The sequence below is a fragment of the Parasteatoda tepidariorum genome, chromosome 9, assembly GCF_043381705.1.
Source record: "Parasteatoda tepidariorum isolate YZ-2023 chromosome 9, CAS_Ptep_4.0, whole genome shotgun sequence".
In the NCBI taxonomy this organism is placed as follows: Eukaryota; Metazoa; Arthropoda; class Arachnida; order Araneae; family Theridiidae; genus Parasteatoda; species Parasteatoda tepidariorum.
The window spans coordinates 68,384,212-68,405,914 of NC_092212.1; the positions used below are offsets into that span (position 1 = coordinate 68,384,212).

The 21,703-nt window shown below is 30.0% G+C and overlaps 1 protein-coding gene across 1 annotated transcript in view; it reads right to left on the reverse strand.

Annotated features, from left to right (window-relative positions):
* Positions 1–21,686, reverse strand: part of LOC107449783 (uncharacterized) — a 51,867-nt gene extending 30,181 nt beyond the window's left edge. Inside the window, exon 1 of the mRNA XM_021144816.3 lies at positions 21,364–21,686. Coding sequence (XP_021000475.2) covers positions 21,364–21,378 — 15 coding nt within the window. The 5' untranslated portion in view covers positions 21,379–21,686. The remainder of the gene's footprint in view (positions 1–21,363) is intronic.
* Between the last annotated feature and the right edge of the window lie 17 nt (positions 21,687–21,703).

A 21,703-nucleotide genomic window follows, 5' to 3' on the forward strand; every position in this document is an offset into this window, starting at 1 on the left:
AATATAATCTCTTTATACTTTCTTATACTGTTATGTACGGTTTTTTATACTAATATATGAAGATTTATCGTTAATCATCTGAAATGTTTTAATAATAAACAAATTATTATTGTCCATAATGACTAGAGTCTTCATTTTCTAGAATTTTTCCTGCAAAAGGTACAGCTAAAAAGGTTGTGATTTTAACATTATTATCATTATGTTAATTAAATGTATTGAAATTCAAAATTATATATGATTTCACTTTATCGACTACTTCGTAATGGAGTAATTTGATTAAAAAAAATTTACAAATATGAAAAACTGGATAGGAGTTTGTGCATAATTGAAAAATGGAGTTTCAAAACTGCATTTTTAGTATTCAGTGAAAGTGAATATGGTTTTTCTGACAAAATATCGATGGAATAAAAAAGAAACGTTTATATCATGTATTTTTGTTACATGCTTCCAATCATAGTATTTGTATAAACTTTGAACAATGACACTTTGATAAATGAACAAGCATTGGAAGGTGAGCTGTTCATTTTTTGTAATTCCGAAAAAAAATTTATGTACAGGAACGGCCAATCCAAATTTCATCAAAATCAGGTGAAGCAAAATTTCCAAATGATTGAAACGAATAATATAATATATATGAATGAAGCACCTCTCACGTAACAGCAAATATAAACTCTCAAAAATAAAACTCGCACTTCTGACGATTCAGCAATCCTCGAGTTGTATTTCGTTCATTTTGAGAATAATTTCGTCACGAAATCACGTGACTTTGCGACGAAACGCGAACTTTCAAATAGTATATAACGAATGTGTTTCCTCAACTCGAAACCTCTTTGTAGAACATTGTGGAAGATTGTTAACGAGAATGACAAAGCTAGAATGAATGTTCATAACTAGAATGACAAAGCTAGAATGAATGTTAACAACTAGAATGACAAAGCTAGAATGAATGTTAACAACTAGACTGACAAAGCTAGAAGGAAGATTAGACGATCGAAAATTCAGTGAACGACGTAAGCTGATTGGCCTGTAAGATAGCCTCACACCAGGTAGATCCCGGGATCGAATCCAGAATTGGGTATGGGTGTAATTTATTCATCTGTCTTACGTTGTCAGGGCGCCATTGATCTACCTATATGGATTGATCTACCTATATCTACGATAAAGTGATTATTAGAAAGGTGTACTAGTTTACTTCGTTTTTTTTTTCTTTGGTAAGAAATAGAATGCCGTAAAATGTCTTTAATTTTGATAATTTTGATCCTTAATGTCTTTAAATTCACTCAGAGCATATACCAAGAAACGGTTTCATCAAAAACGAAGAAAATTTCGTGATATTTGAGTATCCATTCTTTACTGTACCTAGAACCAGTAAGTGTTTTTTTTCTTCTATTTCCTACCACAAGATGTGATTGGCTGAAATTGGACAAACGATTTTCGAAGTAAAATTGTGCAAAATTACTATGGCAATCGCCTTGATGCAATAACGGACGAGACCATCAAGGTATCTTGGCAGCAGACATTAGTAGAATAGGATATTATTGGTACCGCACCAAAACCACGAGCATGCCAATTGTCAAAGCAGCAGATACGACAAAACGATTCATGGATACGAAGAAAGGAGCAGCTTCTGTTGGTACAAGACTTCGGTAAAATTATCCACCATTACTAGATTCATCAGTAGACATACTCGTAGACTTTTATACGTGCAAGAACAAAAGGTGTTTTCTATGTGCCCCAAGTGTAATTCACACCAATCAACTTCACACCATTTGCTCTTCTGTTTAGAGCTAATTGAATATTATTACTTTTATTGTAATTAAGTAAACTTTAATTAATCATTTAACTATTCTTTTTGCCTTTTGATGCCATGATAAAAAAAAACTTCATTGAAAATATCCAGTGTGATCTTTGTTTTTAAAGGAAACATTTAAAAACAAACTCTAACCAGTTTGGAAATTTACCGCTCCTCCGAAAACATTGGTTAGTGGTTAGCGAGATTAAATATTTCCTGCATGATTGTCAGTTAGGATCAAAATATTTACCAACCGCTGAATTGTCGAAAATAAAAAATAACTCACCACCCTCTTTGAAACATGTAACAACACGTCCATTTTAAGATCCAACCATGGAAATTGACCAAAGGATAATTCATATATATTTACAAAAATAGAATTAATTCAAGGAGGAAAATTTTAATACAAAACCTTGGTTTGGGCACAACAAAACTGTGAAAAAAGGTGCAGACTGTTAAAATTATGATTTTTAGGCACGCAAACTCTAAAAACAAAATACATACGCGTACTAGAATAAATAATAAATGTGGAGGCTGTAAAGAAGCCTTGGCTAAATCACGTTCGTGCATTTATTTAAATACACAGAGTGGACAAAGAAAAAAATAAGTCACGATGCGCATTAAAATATGCATTTTTTAAAATAGACGTTAGAAAGTTTAAAAAAATTAGACGTCGGAAATCACACTTTAAAACCAGGGGTCTGTCCAGACATTTTGTGAAAGGTCCGTTTTTCGTTGAATTTGTGCAAATAGGGTCCGTTATTGCAAAAAAAAAAAAAACTTTTTCAAGGAGTTTTTAAATTTTAAAGATATACAAGATTATGCTCAACACTGTACAATTATAATTAAAAAAATTAAATTTTAAAAAATAAACAACAATTGCTGCTTCTAAATTAGAGATGCAACATACAAATATTTGGTATTTAGTCTATACTGCTGAACGCAGAATATTCATTTCGGACGAATAATGAAAGAATCGTCTGCCGAAGACAAAACTTATTTCGTTTACATCCATCTTTCTAATTTTCTGCCCTGGAAAGGGTTTATTCGATTAACAAAATAATAATGAAGATAAACAAATTTGTGAAGGGTCCGATTAAAAGAAAAATCATTTTGTGAAGGGTCCGTTTTTAAGTTAAAATATTTTGTGAAAGGTCCGTTTTTATGAAAAGATATTTTGTGAAGGGTCCGTTAACGGACCCAAATTTCTTCTAAACAGACCCCTGAAAACTGTAAAATTAAAAATTTTTTGGAATGTTTAATTTTTAGTTTCAAAGAGACCAAAACAGAAAGGGTTGTATGTTTTCACTTAAAAGACGTTTTCGAATGTAGGCAGGACCAACTATTCAACATACAGGGTGTCCCAAAAGCCGTGCGAGAAGTAATTTTTACAGGAAACTCTAGTTTTAATTAAAAATTGGGAATTTTTATCGGTATGTACAATTTTGAACCCATAATTACACAATGGCAGGGATAGCCTGGTTGGTAGGGCACTTGGCCCACGTCCAAGAGTTCGTGGGTTCGATGCCCGATGGCCGAAAACTCCCCGTGTAGTAAATGGTGACTGATGCACGTGAAATCTGTCGAGTCGCAAAGTCCTCCATGTTCCCATAACAAATCAATACATCTGGGGATACTGATCCAAGAGTTTCATTGTCCTCTGGATCGGGTTCAAAATTACAATGCTTCGGAGTTGAACATTACATTTCTANTAGTTTTAATTAAAAATTGGGAATTTTTATCGGTATGTACAATTTTGAACTCATAATTACACAATGGCAGGGATAGCCTGGTTGGTAGGGCACTTGGCCCATGCTCAAGAGTTCGTGGGTTCGATGCCCGCCGGCCGAAAACTCCCCGTGTGGTAAATGGTGACTGATGCACGTGATATCTGTCGAGTCGCAAAGTCCTCCATGTTCCCATAACAAATCAATACATCTGGGGGTACTGATCCAAGAGTTTCATTGTCCTCTGGATCGGGTTCAAAATTACAATGCTTCGGAGTTGAACATTACATTTCTACTATCTTTACACTATCTTTTGGGCTACATTATACTATCTTTTGGGCCTAAAAAAGAAAATTTCAAAACGGTTAAAATAAAAATATACGAATTGTTTAAAAAAAAACGAAACAAAACGAAAACAGTCTTACAGCTATTTCGAAATTACACATTAAATTTAATAGTAAATGATAATAAAAATATTTTAAAAGTAATTTAGGTACGTTTTGTTAAAGAAAATGTAAATCTAAACTTTAAAATTACTATTTGTAAAGATGAACAGCCTCATAAAAAAGCAATTTAAAAATTGTTAAAAGAAAAATTAACGAATATTTTTAAGAAAGCAAATGGGAAAATAGCCTTAAAGCATCTCGAAATTATACATTAAAATAAATTGTAAATGATAAAAAAAATACTATTTTAAAAGCAATTTAAGTACGCATTATCAAAGAAAACGTAAATTTAAACGTTAAATTTACTATTTTAATAGTGAAACAACCTAATAAAAAAAGCAATTTTAAAATGATTATAATAAAAATATACGAATATTTTTTAAAAAAGGTACCTCTAAGCTGTGCATTAAAATAAATAGCAAATGATAAAATGAGTGATATTTTAAAAGCATACGTAATTAAAGCTTTTTTTAAAGAAAATGTAAATCAAAACATTACACAATTTCTATAGATAAACAGCATTATAAAAAGGCAATTTCAAAATAGTTAAAATAAAAATAAACGAATATTTTTTACAGGGAATGCATTAACCATTACTTGGATTTTTTCCTAGTGATTAACTACTGCAGTGTAAGAAATAACTAAGAAACTTTACACTTCCCAAGTCTCACACAAAAATGAGTTTAAAGCAGTACAGATCTAACTTTAGACAAGTTTCGTATTCAAATTATTTTTGTTTGTGGCAACCTCTTTATTCTAATTTTGTTCTTATTTCCGTTGGAACGTTGCACGAAGAGAGAGTAGAACTTGCTTCTACTATGCTCAGTTTTCTTTTCTTCGTCTGTGTTTAAAGGAGATAGATGCTAGTCCTAAAACAATTAGTCTTTTATGAAAAATAACACCCTTCTTACGTCTTGGAAACAAGTTCAAAGAGCGTGACTAGTCAGATGTATTTTAGTAACCGCAGAGAACTGAGTTTATTGCAAACTGGTGGAGACAACGCTACTCTTAAAATTTAGCACGAACGAAATTCAAGAAACTGAGCAATTTTCGTTCTGGGAAAAAATTCGAAAGTTTTTTAAGAATAAAAGTATTAAGCTAAAAAATAATATTTTTATTCCTAAAGAATAAAAGTATTAAACAATCTCTTTTTGAAGGAAAAAAAAAAGATATGTTCCCCAAATTGGAAAAACATCGCCAAAATGGGTTAACGGTTTAAATTTTAGATGAATCTATCAGAGAATCATAGTAGAAGCTTATGAGTTGGCAACTATGCGGTATCCATATCCATTGTCATGTCAGATGAAAGTACGCATAAAAATACCATATTTAAATCCGTCTAAATTTTAAAAAATTTCATTTACCACAATTTCTTTAAAAATTAAGAACATATCAATAGCAATCTTTAATTATAAATCTGCATCATACACAAAAAAGCGCGGGGGGAAAAGGAATAAAGATCAATAAGGTGTTTAAAGTTCTTAAAACGAGTTTTTATCTAAAAGACCTTTCACCTGATGAAAATAATCGAAACAAAATTCGCTGAATCAATTCCAGAGTATGGTTTTCAATGCTATCGAAAACTTTACCTCGACTGCAATTTATTTGTATGCATTAAATTAATCAAAATGTAACAGATTACAACACTAAACATGACTACGAAATAATTCTTTAATTACTTCTAATTACTATTTTAATTACTTCAAAAATAAAATGCCTAAGATAATTAAAAATTACACGGAATCGTAGAACAGCTTCCATTGCTTTTGTTTAAACCAGTTAATCCTTCCATTAAACTACATTCGACGACTAGCTTCGCGAATATTATCAGATTTAGCGTCAAAATTGAATATTAAAACCTAGGGATATAACCAGGGTTGGCAAGGTTTAGGACAGAATGGATTAATCCACGGTTTAAACCCTGGATTAAACCATCCAGTCCAAAACCTCTTTGTCCAAAACTGTCTTAAACTGTCCAAAACCCCTTTACTCAAATTATGTCACAATTTTATCTGAACAATATTTAAGAGGTAAAATAAACATAGAACTAATAACATATTGATAATTAAATCTACTACAGAATATTTGTTTTTAAAAGTATAATGTTTTGTTAATATTGTTTGACTCTTCATTTTAAACATTAAACAAAGGAAGATTAATCAGTAATTAAGTTCAATTGGTCCTCGCATTCAATAGTACATAACTGAAGTTTGACCTTGCCATACAGGTTAAGCTATTAGGGTCTAAGTGCTTGGTTAGTAATAAACAGGTTTATTTATCTATAGTAGGTACTATTCAAGAATACTGTTATTTCATTAATGTTCAATTCTTTTATAGTGGTGATTGGTGATACATCACCAGTGTCAGTAACTGAAACTGATGTTATGCTTTTCAAAACTATTAATACATTTTTCAGTTATTTTGTATATCCAATTTAAACTACTGGGGATCGTTTTAATTTATATTTAAAAACAATTTNTATGGGGTAAAGGGGGAAAAAACTATAACCATTAGAAATATTTAAGATAAATAAAAAACTGACTAAAACAGCTATTTAAAAAAAATAATAAAGTTGTAAAATTGAAAAGAAAAGTAGAAAAAAATCCTCTTGATTTTTAAAACAAACTTCAATCCTAAAAATAATATTTTCGGGGAAATTTTTTTTCAATAAAACGTTAAAAGAGATAGTCTATCAGGAACTCTTTCAAAAACGCTGCACTATCATAAAAACGCCCGTAAAAAAACTACCACAAAAACGGAACAGAAAAAAAAAATTGAAACAAAAATTTTAAAGTTGAAAATCCCAGTCTATTACGCTATTTTTAAGAAAAAGTGAAGAAAAAAGAATAATTCTCGTACAAACCCTCTAATATGCCATAATAAAAAGACAGAAACCAATACAAAATACATAAGACAGAAACCAATACAAAACTCGTTCTTAATTTTTAAACGAAAAATTCTATGCTGAAAATCTCAATCTAACTTCTTCACGTTGTACTTTTAGAAAAAAAAAACAGACGATAAAAGAATAATTTTCATAAGAAAAGCTCTTTAAAACAATTCTGTCATAATAAAAACGTCGATAAAAAGAAAATTTCACAAAAAAGAAAAAGAGGAATAAAAAAAAATGTTCTTAGTTCTTGAAACATAACTTTAATGTTTAAAATCAGTTTTCTGTGTTACCGGTTATCTATCCTAATGTACACAAGAAAAAAGTAACAGTAAAAGAATTAAGTCTATTAGAAATGCTATGCAAAAACAGCAAACACAAACAAAAGAATTTAATTCTTAAAACAAAAATTGGAGTAAAAAACGACAAAATTGATTTACCTGAATATATTTTTTAAAAATACAGAACGGTTTCGTAAAAAGTAATCTAGTTTTAGTTAATTTGCAAATTTTAGAATATAACAAATATGTATAAAAACAATTTCGAATTACGTATATTTTTATCTTATAACCGTCGTTGAACAGCCGACCCAATTTTTGAGTTTACAACTACTAATGTTCGAATCCGTAACCTTGAACCCAATCCAGAAGACAAGGGATTTCCTGGATCAAGTATTGGGAGAAATTTGCCTTCGTAGTGGAGTTTTTGATGGAACTAACCCGCATTTGCGATACATGGAGAGGGAAACCACGAAAACCTCCCACGATTCGCCTCACGACAAGGGGAGTCTAACCCATGATGCGTCTACCACTGAAGATATTTCTTATGTCAAAACTGTGGTCGGTGCTAGGCAGGTGCGGAATTCGTATCAATCAACCTATAGCTGGGATTCAAACTCGGTTCACCTCATTGGAAGGCGAAAGCTCTATCCCCTGAGTTATCACGGCTCTTGAATTAAAATATTATGCTAGATTATTCTTCATTCAATCAAAAATTCAAATTTAAAAAAAAAAATCGAAAATTCTTTGCCGAATATTCGTCACATCCCTATTAAAAGCTACATCGATTTTCAATGAAAATTAAATGATAATGTAAAATTGAACGCAGAGTGGTCGTTCAATATTTTTTAACTCTTATATTTTTAATATTTTTGTACTCTTCTTACGTCAGAAGAAATATGCAAATGTAAACTTCCTTTAGTCAGGCTTTTTAAACGTGATTTTTTATTTTACAAAATGTAATTATTTGTGTAATTTACAAAGGAATTTTTCTAGATTAAAAGAATATACTGCCCTCAGTAAACATTGTTCATATCCCTCTAATTTTTACAATGTACAAGGGAATTTGAACGAAATACTGAATACGATTCTAATGTAAGCATTATCCAACTATCATCCAACACAGGATCTGAAATCGCTCTTCACAGTTTGAATTCAAATCACAAGTTTGAGTTTTCTTCTACTAAAATCCTTCAACACTGCTCTTCACTTTCCGAACTTGATTTTTGGAATATATTCTACAATTGAAAAATTCTAATAATTTAGTTAATCTTCACTTTCCGAACTTGATTTTTGGAAGATATTCTACAATTGAAAAATTCTAATAATTTCTTAAATCTTCACTTTCCGAACTTGATTCTGGATGATATTCTACTATTGAAAAATTTTAATAATTTAGTTAATCTTCACTTTCCGAACTTGATTTTTTGGAAGATATTCTACAATTGAAAAATTCTAATAATTTAGTTAATGATTTTTAGAGTATTCTATCGCTTCCCAATATTTGGAAGTCTAATCAGTTGCACACTAAGGTTCCCGCCAAATTCCCCATCATACCTGTTTCCTATCTCCTCCATGTTATTTCCTTATTCAAATTAAACCACTTTACACGTGTTTGTCTCTTTAATGCTCTACCTTTATTCAACGTTTAGACACTGAGGAAGATTTTTGTTTATAGAACTGAAACTAGAGTATGCCCATTTATGTATTTTCATTTGTGATTTATTCACGTTGTTTCTTGCCCTGAGCCAACGCAGCTTTTATTTGGTATTATATAACTAATAAGTTAATGCAGTGATACCTCCAATAAAGACTACCTCTATTTATGACCACTTTCCGAAGGTACTGAATTTTTGCCATAGATTTTGTGTTGAAAAAAAACCTTTAGGAGAGACTATTAAAACCTCTCCCGGAGACCAGGCAAACATCTGCACCAAATGCGGAAAAGGTCAAATAAGGAAACACGGAAAAATATAAAACAAAAAATTTAACAGAACAAGTAGATTAAAATGTATTCAAAATATTTTAAGGCTATCATTTAGAGAGCTCTTTTTGACAATATAACCTCATGTTGCAGTAAGAGTGCACTACAGACTTGCTATCAATGATTTACTTTTAAAGCTGAAAGTTAAATTAGAAAAAAAAAGTTCTTTTAGAAGAAGAAAAAAAAGCATCTTAAACAAGCAAACTTCTTCTCATCTTTTAAAGCAAACTAATTTTTATGATATAAAATTAAATGCAAGCTTAAACAAAAAAACATAATCGTTTATTTAGTTAAAATATATTTATCATTCATTATTGGTAAATTTGTTTTTACACATAGTTATATCAGTTGGGATCATTTTTATAGGCGCTCATACTCATAGATCCGTCTTTTCATGATGCCAACAGAAGTGGCATTTCTGCACCAAGAAAACGACACTGACTAAAATTAAAATCGTTTGCGATAAATTATGTACCTTCAATAACAATTTTGAAATGGCAATGGAGGTACCCTCTAGGAACGAGCCACCTCCATCTTTGACCATTTTACTGTGGAACGGAAAGTGGTCGTCCCAAAAGTTTTCACTGTATTACTTTCGTAATATATTAGAACACACATCCCCCACAAAATCCAGAATCATAGCGCAAAACTTAAACAATATTGTGTATGACACCGTGTATTCAAGGTGAGGATATGAATAAGCATTTTGAATAAAATGTCAAAAATAAAAAGGCATTTTTTCAATACTGTGTTTAAAACTTAATACCATGGATAACTGGGATCAGGGATGTAAAAAACCCGGGTTTTTTCAGAAAAACATAATCCTCTGAGTTTCTTTTCAGGTTTTTTTTTTTTTTTTTTTTTTTTTTTTTTTTTTTTTTTGAAGTTTAATTGGGTTTTTTCAAACTTAATTTAATTTTTCATATTTTTTTTCTTTCAATTTTTTATAGTTTTAGAATAAAACTTGTTGCATTAACAAATAATATTATTTTATAAATAATTAAGCCTTTAATAACCATAATTATTAACGCATCTTATTATTAATGTCATTTACATTGATAAATTAGCAACTACAGATTAACAGGGTTCAATTACCTTTGTAGAATAAGTTCTCGTGTTTCAACAACAAGGAATACATCAGAACGAGTATTTCACCAGTTAAAAAGGTGCTATATTTTTAAAATTTTATAGTTGAAATTCTATGTAATACGAAAAACAGGTTGGGTAACTTGTATTTAAAATACAGTTTTACAAATAAATTATTTTCTTATATCATTGATTCTAATAATATTTATAACAGTCTGGGTTCTGGTCATGCAATCTGGCTAGATTTTATAAAAAAATAGCAATTTTATTTCAGTTATTTTAATTTAGACAACTTGTCTTTTCAATAAAATGAAAAGAACTACTTTTGTTTTAATCGTTCGCAATTGGATAGCTGGAAGTTACGACGTCATCGTGGGATTCGTTTATGCCTCGATTCAGAAGCCAATCGGATTCAACACACACGTCTGACATAGCTCGCAGGTATCCAATTAAATCTGCGATACAGAGCGATAATAAACCAAGCCTCGTCATCCCACTAAGCACAAACACGTAATTAGCCCAACCTCGTGATTTAAATTCCATAACTGATCACATGTAATTTAAATTGCGTATTCTTCTTCTTCAGTTATTACAAACTTTTATGAGTTCGACATATAATAGATATTATTTGAGTTTATACAACAAAATTTAATAACGCATTAAATATAAACTTAAAAATACAACGAAATGTTGGATTTCAATTCATATTGAACAAACAGTTAGAATTAATTGTTTGCAATAAGTGCATAATAATTATATTTAGAGATTTTAATGTCTAACTACAGTCAGGATTATTGATTTTGACCATTTCCATACACCTTTGAAGAGTCAATCTCATGTGCCTTGCTCAAAACCAAATTAAAACGTTAAAAAAAAAAATTCTTATTAAAAACAAACATATAAATCTTTTACAAGCAACAGTAGTCTAGTAACAAATAAACTCGAATTAGTTTTTAAAAAATATGTAAACTTTATTACGTTATATTTTTTATTTAATGCTTTATATACTAACAAAAATAAACTATTCAATTCTTTGCCTGTTTTTTCCACCCCATTTCTGCTAATGAGAGAATCAGAAAGCGTGAAATAAAATACGAGATTGTATACAGTGGCTCATTACTTAAAAGCCCAAAACAGTTGCCATGGGCACCATAGAAACCGTGCCAGTATCGTAGATAAAGGGAGCAATTCACAAGGCTACCTGCGAAAAAGAATACCCACTTACATGATCTGCAATTTCAACCCCATCAGAAAGATTACAAAAAATGTTTGCGGGAAATGATTTCACCTTTTACGCACAAGAATTGTATATGAGAAGAAAATCAATAGCATCACGTCTGCATCTTGCTCAACTATCAATTGTTTTTCGCATACGTGATAGCTTACGTTTGTTTGAACTTATGTTACTCGTAGAACTCTTTGGGCATTATAGATATATTCCGTTGCAACATAGGCTTAACGTGAAAATGAACTGTTTTTTTTTTTCTTAGAAAAAACTATTCCGTTTATTTTAAGTTAATATTTCTTATATTTAACATGGAGCCGTGACGGTTCAGGGGATAGAGCGTTAACCTTTCAATGAGGTGAACCGGGTTCGAATCCCAGCGATGGCTGGTCGATACGACCACAGTGCTGACGTAAAATATCCTCAGAGGATCATGGGTTAGAGTCCCCTTGATGTCAGGATAACCGTGGAAGGTTTGCCTCTCCATCTAACGCAAATGCGGGTTAGTTCCATCAAAAAGTCCTCCACAAAGGCAAGTTTCTCCCAATACTTGATCCAGGACCGGGATAGCCTGGTTGGTAGGGCACTGGACCCATGTCCAAGAGGTCGTGGGTTCGATCCCCGTGTTCCCTTAACAAATCATACCTTTGGGGTTACTGAACCAGGAGTTTCCTTGTCTTCTAGATTGGTTCAAAATTACACGACTACGGAGTTGAATATTAGTAGCCGTAAATCCAAAAATTGGGTCGGTTGTTCAACGACGGTTATAAAATAAAACAAATTTAATATGAAGCGGCAGTGACTCAGGGAATATAATGTTTGCCTCACAATGAGATCCAAATCCCAGCGGTGGCTGGTTGATATGAATTCTGCTATCAGCTCGCACCGAACACAGTGTAACGCAAGATATTTTTTTGCGAAATAGTATGTAGTATTTTTTTGTATTTTTTTTAAGAAATAATATTTAGATTAATAATGTGGAAATAATATTTATTTACGAAAAGTGGTAGATGCCTCCCCTTGCCGTCGGGATAACCGAGGGTGTTTTTTATGGTTTTCCTCATCATGTAACGCAAATGCGGCTTAGTTCCAACAACAAAATCCTCTATAAAGGCTAGTTCATCCCAATGCTTGATCCAGGAATTCAAGCATTCGTGCAAAATAGTGGACATTTTAGAACGGAAATAATAATAATAAAAGAAAACTTAGTAAAGATGTTGTATACGCGAAATATCTTTGTACCAAATGTGAATAAAAAATAGTTCTGCTCATATAAGAAAAAAAAAATCTCAAGCCCGATAGAGTGCAGAGGGGGATAAGGGGGCATCGGCCCTACGCATAAAGCCAAAGGGCTACCCAATCGATTGTCCAAAGACACTTAAACTTTAAGAAATATTTTTTACGAAAAGTCTTTTAAAGGTAAATGTCTGGTTCAAGCAAAATATTTTAACTATAAAAGTATGAATTTCAAACAAAATTTATTAGGGAGTAATAAGTCATTAAAACTTAAGTATCCTTTACATTAAAAAAAATTAAGAATATTTTGATTCAAATAATTAATTTTTAACATAGAATCTGCTTGTATTATTTTCATAATTTTATAACCGTCGTTGAACAGCCGACCCAATTTTATGGATTTACGACTACTAATGTTCAACTCCGTAGCCTTGTAAATTTGAACCCAATCCAGAAGACAAGGGAACTCCTGGACCGAGTATTGGGTCAAATTTGCCTTCGTGGAGGACTTTTTTGATAGAGCTAACTCGCGTTTGCCTTACATGGAGAGGAAGACCACGAGAACATCCCATGGTTAGCTTGACGGCAAAGGGACTCTAACCCATGATCCGTCTATCACTGAGGATATTTCACGTTAGCACTGTAGTCGATGCAAGCCGGATGCGGAATTCGTATCTACTGGGATTCGAACCCGGTTCGCCTCATTAGTAGGCGAACGCTCTATCCTCTGAGCCATCGCGGTTCTGCTTGTGTTATTTATAGAAAAGTATTTTTAAAAATAATTGTGTTCTGCCCCCTTTAGAGCGTTACACTCCTCTTTTCAGGGGCACCTAATCGCAGTTGGCCATGGTAGGGCTGCAGGTCTGTCGTAGAGCGAATTTCTCTGCGATGATTTCAGCGAAATTTTCCTCTTTTTTTTTCTAAAATCCGCGAATTTCTCAATATGTTTTGGTTTTTAAAAAAATTGCTTACAATTAGAATTTTTGTTTTCATTTTTTAATTTATTTTTATTTAACAGATTTTTTTTTTTTACTTTCCTAAAGCCTCAAATTAAACATGTAAAATTGACTAGACATTTCCGGGAGTCAATCAACAGCAAAAGAGTAAGAAAATAGTTCAGAGATAAGAGATAATCCCAATCTTGTCAAGTAAAGGCGGCCTTTCTACACTTAGGGAGGGTGACTGACTGATTAGGATTAACTTCCTGAAGTCAGATAACAAAAAATATGGGAATCGCAAAATAAAATAAAAAATTTTATAAATCAAATCGTTGACATAAAAACTGTTATACAGGCTATTGCAAAGGGCAATGAAATTTCTACTGCCTTTGTACGCATCCAGAAAATTTTTCCGGTTTCTGGTGATTGACTTCTTATAGAGGGGCCTCAAGCTTTTTCAAAACATAACGCTATTCAAAAATTGATTAAAGTGCCAATTCGGTGTCTGTTGGTGCCCACAAACAGCGTGGATGCGGAAAGATCGTTTTCAAAGTACTATATAAATGTATTAAGTGATGAACGACGTAACATAAATTAGAATAATTTGACTATGTAGAATACTACAATGTCAAATTATTCTAATTTATTCATTATTCTAATTTATTTATTTTTAATGTCAAATTATTATATTATTCTAATCTATTAATTATTCTAAATTCTGTCCATTTAAATAAAAATATTTATATTGTCTGAAATTAAAATAAATACTTTTGTTGTGTACTTTTTAAGCTTTCGTTTTATTATTTGCACAATTTCTGTCTTTTACATCATTCATATAGTAGTCATTTTTCTGTATTTATAATCTGTGTAATTTTCAAAATATCCCGCGAATTTCAAGTCTTTTTTCCCGCGTCAAACTTGCAGCCCTAGCCATGAGCTGTCTCGACCATAACATGCAATTATCGAACTATTTTTTCCCTTTTCCGAGATAAGCTCATTTTTATATTTTGTTAAGACAGATATAAAGGATTCCAGAATGGAATTTCGATATGGAATGGATTTCGACATGGAATTATCGAACTATTTTTCCCTTTTTCCGAGATTCTCTCATTTCTGTATTTTGTTAAGACAGATATAAAGGATTCCAGAATGGAATTTCAATATGGAATGGATTTCGGCATGGAATTATCGAACTATTTTTCCTTTTTTCCGAGATAAGCTCATTTTTATATTTTGTTAAGATTGATAAAAATGATTCCAGAACACATCAATCTCCCCTTATAGCAAAATAAATAAGAAATTATCGAATATCAGAAGATCAACAAGTTCACAAAATTATAGGATAACAGAATTTACTATTACCTTGTAGGTAGCCATGACGTGAGCAGTAATTTGTAATTAGTGCTAATTCGTAGCAAAATACTATGCAAGTACTAACTTGTGCTCTATTTTTATACTGAAATAGCATTTTTAACAAATCGCATGTCAAAACTTTGAAAAAACAACACACATGTGCACATGTACTGTGCTTATAAATAGCTTCATAATTCATATCTATTCTTGACATATTAACCGCATTTGTTGTTCATAAAGCACTCTACTATCTAATAAACAGTAAAAACACTTATTCTAAATATTCCCAACACTGAATACACAAGAATAAAAAAATATATACATGATACATTTTTTTTTCTTTCAAATACATCATACATTTTCTCGTCATTCATATACGTCTTTTGTGCTCTTTTCTTCACTCTTTCAAGCAAAGCTATTATGCTTGTGTCAAAAAGCAATCCATAACTGTCATCAAGCTACAAATGCTGCTATGGCAATATTGTCAACATAGGGAATAAAATGCTTCTGTTGCTTTGCATTAACTAGCTGATGGAAGATGACAATGAAGACTATACAAAGCTTTTAGTAACTGATACAGTTACGCGAAAATAAAAGCATTATTAAAATACAAATAACTGAACCATAAATTCATTTATTTAGAGCAATTATTATTGATACAGGGAAATGCCAAAGATAATTAAAAATTACACGGAACCTTAGCTTCAAAATCCCAAATTTGAAACCTAAATTAGTGGCCATTGCTTTTGTTTCACGCAAAACGGTTAATTCGTCCGGTAAATTACATTCGACGATTAACTTCACGAATATTGTCGAATTTAGCGTCAAAATTGAATATAACACAATTAACTGAACAATAAATTAAAATACAATCAATCAAAATACAAATGTATTTTAATTAATTCAGTTAATTAAAATACAATTAACTGAATCATAAACTCATTTAATTAGAACAATTATTACTTACACAGTGAAATGTCTAAGCAATTAAAAATTACACGGAATCTTAGCTTCAAAAACCCAAATTTTCATGCCTAAATTAGTGCCCATTGCTTTTGTTTCACGCAAAACAGTTAGTTCGTCCGTTAATCTGCATTCGATGGCTAACTTTGCGAATAATGTCAAATTTAGCGACAAAATTGAATAAAATACAATCAATCGAAATACAAATGTATTTTAATTAATTCAGTTAATTAAAATACAATTAACTGAATCATAAACTCATTTAATTAGAACAATTATTACTTACACAGTGAAATGCCTAAGATAAATTAAAAATTAAACGGAATTTTAGCTTCAAAATCCATATTTCCATGCCTAAATTAGTGTCCATTGCTCTTGTTTCACGCAAAACAGTTAATTCGTCCGATAAATTACATTCGACGATTAATTTTGCGAATAGTCAAATTTGGCGTCAAAATTGAATATTAAAATTTACAACTATTTTCAAAGAAAATTAAAACAGAATGTAGAAGAACGCAGAGAACGTCGTTCAAAATTTTTTAGTGATTTTGTACTCCTCACCTTATGCAAAAAAAAAAAAAAAAAAAAAAAAAAAAAAAAACAGCGAATTGTTATCTTCTTTCCATCAGACTTTTTAAACTTCTTTTTTCCTTTTTTCATTTTACAAAATTTAATAATTTTTGTAATTTACAAAGGAATTTTTCTAGATAAAAAGAATTTACTGTCCTCTGTCAACATTGTTCATATCTCTCTAAATGTTAAAATTTTCACAATTTACAAGGGAATTTTAACAGAATAGGGAATATAGTTTCTTACGTAAGCTCGGAATATATGTTGCTCATGAACACACAAGAAAAATCATAGGTTAATATACATTTAAGTGCGTGTGTAAAAATACGTTAGATTCACAATAAATCGATCAAAAAAATTCAACGAATTCGTTCTTATACTGAATCGTATTTATTCATGAAATAAAAAATGATGGCATTGACGAAGGAATAATGTTTAACACTAGATTGCCTAAGGAAGTCATTTTGACTGCTTTTAATTTCAATTAGAAAAACAATGATGTATACAATGACACAATTTCTTAGAATTTTGTGACTTTTTGAACAAAATAAAAACATTTTCATTGTTAATATTTACTAATAACTTGTTACATAACTGTAAATAATATAAAAAATTTTAAAAATTAATTTTAAACAAATTTATTGACGCATTCACAATCTAGACATTTTGACTGCTTTTCGGCAATATAGGTATATACTAATTTTCCGTCTTTCTAGTGTTAATAAAAAAAATTGCGTCATAGTTGAGACCTTACAAAGGTGACAGCAATATGGGTCCCACTGAAAATAGGAATGAGTAATAGGTAAAAGGTTTCTAATTCGCGAAACAAATATGCATCCTTCTTTTAAAAGGCATGAAATTTTTTCTCTTAGCCGATTATAATATTTTACGTGTGAAAACAAGTTCTTCTCTCCAATTTATTTTCTTTACCTAAAGTGACTTATATATTTTGTTTATGACAAGCATCTTCCTCTTCTTTCGTCAAACTGATAAAAACAGACCTCCAAACAGTTGAATGATAGAAAGAAAAAGAAAAAAAAGTAATACAACTCTGTACACATAAAGAATATTTCGATGATTTTATCGATTATTCTGCCTAATCTGTTTTATATTTTATCCCAAATTGGATATTAATTTTAGAAAAAAAAAAAAAAAAAAAAAAAAAAAAAAAAAAAAAAAAAAAANAAAAAAAAAAAAGAAAAAAAAAACGATGTGTAAAAAATTTTTCTTGATGTGAATACAGTTTGAGATTTTTAAAAAATGAAAAAGCTTTACTAAAATAATCATAAAAAACGGGATTTTTTTTTTTTTTTTTTTTNTTTTTTTTTTTTTTTTTTTTAGATCTAAACTACTTTGTTCAAGGTCAAGCACTCTGGAAACTTATAACTTTTTTTCCTTTTAGTGACATCTTTATGCATTTCAAAAGAAGTAATATACTGAATAACTAAACACTGCCTCTAAAACAAATTCTTTTTTTTCTTAAGAAACTCAAGCCAATTAAATTTATATAAATATACATATATTTCGTGTGTGTGTAAGATAAGTTTAAAAACCAAGCTAAATAAATTTATGTAATGTTAAATTTTTTTTTTTTTTTTTTTTTTTTTTTTTTTTTTTTTTTTTTTNTTTTTTTTTTTTTTGGTAAGAAACTTTTGAAAATCACACTAAATGAATTAAAGAAATGTTGCATCAGTCTCATTAGGTAAAAAATTTTAAAATTAAGTTAAATGTCAAACTTCGAAAATCCAACCAAATAAATTTTTATAATATTACATTACATTACATATGTATATATTACATTATTACATAGTATAATATTACATTAGTTTTTTTTTCTTTTTGTAGAAAATTTGGAAATTAAGCTAAATTAATCTGAATAAAATGAGTACATAGTTAAAAAAAAAACTTGAAGATTAAGCTAAATGACAAAACCTAACTTCATTTTCTTAATCATGATAAAGCTTAATTCAATTACATATCTAATTTTTCAACAGATGAGAACTTTAATAATACATGATTCTGAAATATGTATAGATTTCAGAATCATGTTTAAGTATGAATAATTTCTTATGAACAACACGCTTTTATTACGACTATAATACATACATGTACCAACCCACTAAACAATACTTTAACACAACTTAAATCCAAATAAAATACTTTGACTCAACTTAAATTGAAAAGCAGTAATATATAAGAACTTCCCAAATTAATAAAGGAAATAGAACTGTATTAACCCTCTATGTTTTAGATTATTAATATTGCAATGATAATAGGCAGTAGCTTCTGCCAAAAAAATTAAAAGAAAAACCATGACAAAATTAATTGGATTTGGTATTCATTAGTTAAATTTTGATTTGAAAAAACAAAACTGCACTTAAAGTTCGAATACATATTTAACTATGTACTCAATACAGTTTAGTTGGCTCTTAACTCTTACTACAAAATCTATTTATTGTAAATCTTTAACAATGAAATAATTTTGCCTTACATTTTTACCTTTAAAACCAAATCAGTACCTTAAAGAGTTAAGTAAAAAATTGGGGTGAAAATAAAAATAAAACAGGAAAATTCTATCATATGGTAAAAAGGAAGAAGAAAACTTTAAAATCAGGAAGTCTTTCAGAAAATCAGGAACAATGGGTGTAATATAGAAAATACTAAGGAGGAATCGCGAACAAAACTATGTAATTTTGACAAAGCGATTATTTTTTCCCACTCATTTCTAACCCATGGTAGGTTAGCTTAGTTATCAATTCCCCTACCATTTTGTTTCTTTTTTTGGATTCGTGTTATTTACCCTGCATTTGATTTGGCAATTTTTAGCTTTCGTACTATTACATACAAACTAACTATACTAAGATTAATAGTATTAGAAAATTATTAACAAGTATGATTTTTTCCATGCATAAAAATGCCATAGAAACTACTAAAATCATAATTTTATTACATTGGTTTCAGTAAATTGAAGACTACAACATTTTCTATACTATTAACTGTCATACGGAAAAATAGAAGCATAATTTACCCACATTCTATAATGGGCAATTTCATGGGTTACTTTTGTCATGTATTGTGGTGTCGCATATCGATTTGCTTTTACTTCCAAGCTTTCTATCAAAAAATCTTTTAATATTTTATATCGATTGTTGAACAGCCAACCCAATTTTGGGTTTACGACGACTAATACTCAACTCCGTAGCCTTGTATTTTTTAACCAATCCAGAAGATAAGGAAACTCCTGGTTCAGTATCCCCAGAGGTATTGATTTGTTATGGGAACATGGAGGACTTTGCAACTCGACAGATTTAACGTGCATCGATCACCATTTACTACACGGGGAGTCTTCGGCCAGAGGGGATCCAACCCACAAACTCTTGGACAAAGGCCCAGTGCCCTACCAACCATCTTAAATTGAAATTATTTTGATTTTATTTTAAATTGAAAAATTTTTTGCTTGGTTAAATTTAACAATTTGAAAGGGATCCAAATTCTCAATTGAACAGCATTAAGGGATCCGAATTTGCGAATTTGGTTATTGTATAAATACAGGTATGCAGCACATTTATAACGAAAATTTTGATTTGAAAAGAATATTCCTACTCTAGGATAAACTTTTATAAGTTTTTGATTACACTTGTCACATTTCAAAGAATTCTTTTATCACAATAAAACAAACTTTTTTTTAAAAAAAAATTTGTCATTATTAACTTAAAAAGAGACCTACTAATATTATAAAAATGAATTAACAAAGCAATCAAAATTAGGTACTATATGAACTGGTATTTGGAAATTCACACTGAAATTCATAAATTTTTAATTTAAAAAAAGTTATTTTCAAGACCATTTACCGAAAAAGATTACAGAGAATTTGGAAGAGTTTTTCTAGTTTAGTTTTCATCATACTTTCAACTAAAAATGATATAGAATACATCAATGAAATTGAAGAACAAAATTCATCTACTTGGTCTTACTTTCCATGAAATTGCCCAAATACTTAGCATAAAATCCATCTCAAAATGTTGATCCCAAGCATGTAATATATTTACATACAAGACAAAAAATGTTTACTGATTGTCAAACTGATATTCTAAATTGCTCACAATAATACAAACAAAGCAAACAATATTACTATATTAATTGGTATTTGGAAATTCACATTGAAATTCATAAATTTTTGACTTAAAAAAAATTTTTTTTTCAAGACTGTTTACCAAAAAAGATTATGGAGAAATAGAAAAAGTTTTTCAAGTTTAGTAATCATTGTACTTTCAACTAAAAAATTATGCAGATTACGTCAATTTAATTTGAAGAAAAATAAATCATCTATGCCTTACTTTCTGTGGAATTTCCAAAATACTTACCACAATATCCCTCTCAAAATATTGTAGTATAATATTTTGTAGTATATATTCGTGTGTTATATATTTTTACACAAGTCAAACAATGTTTTTTTATTGTCAAACTGATACACACTATATTTTTCGCTATATATTTTTACTTAGACGAATGTTTGCTTCAAACAATAAACAATTATTTCATAAAATGATGAATGTAAATGAAATGATGAAAGATGAACTTGTTTTCTAAACAAAAATATAAGAGAAAAAAGTCAGCAGAGAAATACTTTAATCAAATTTATACGTAAAAACTTAGGCTCAATAAAAAATATGGGGAAATTGCTTAAAAGAAGAAAAAAAAGAGGAAATCTTTATCACTATTTTAGCGCCGATTCTGAGTGAGGGATAAATTATTTTACTTTTTTCGATAAGATAATTACTAACATTCAAATGTAAACACAACTTGAGAACCTATGACATTACTCATTCAAAACAAATGGGTGAATAATAATGTATAATAAATTAATTACATTACCTTTGGTGTTCGCATTCTGGGAAGACTTTCACCAGAAGAATGTTTTTAAATATATCCAAACGCATGAGTAATACATTAGAAAATTTGCCACAATTATGTTGTATTATAAATCAAAAATAGCAGACGAAACACTCGCTCATAATGAATAAATACATTCATTCCAATCATCCAATAACAATAACATGTTTATATCACGACGAAACCTTATTCATGTTGATATGATACATTCAGCTGCTGAACTGTACTGCTTATGAGTGTTACTCGTGATTTCATTTTGACCAACTTCGGAACTTCGTCCGCTACTCCACTTTTCGTCAATGGGCGTTTAAAACGTTGCCAC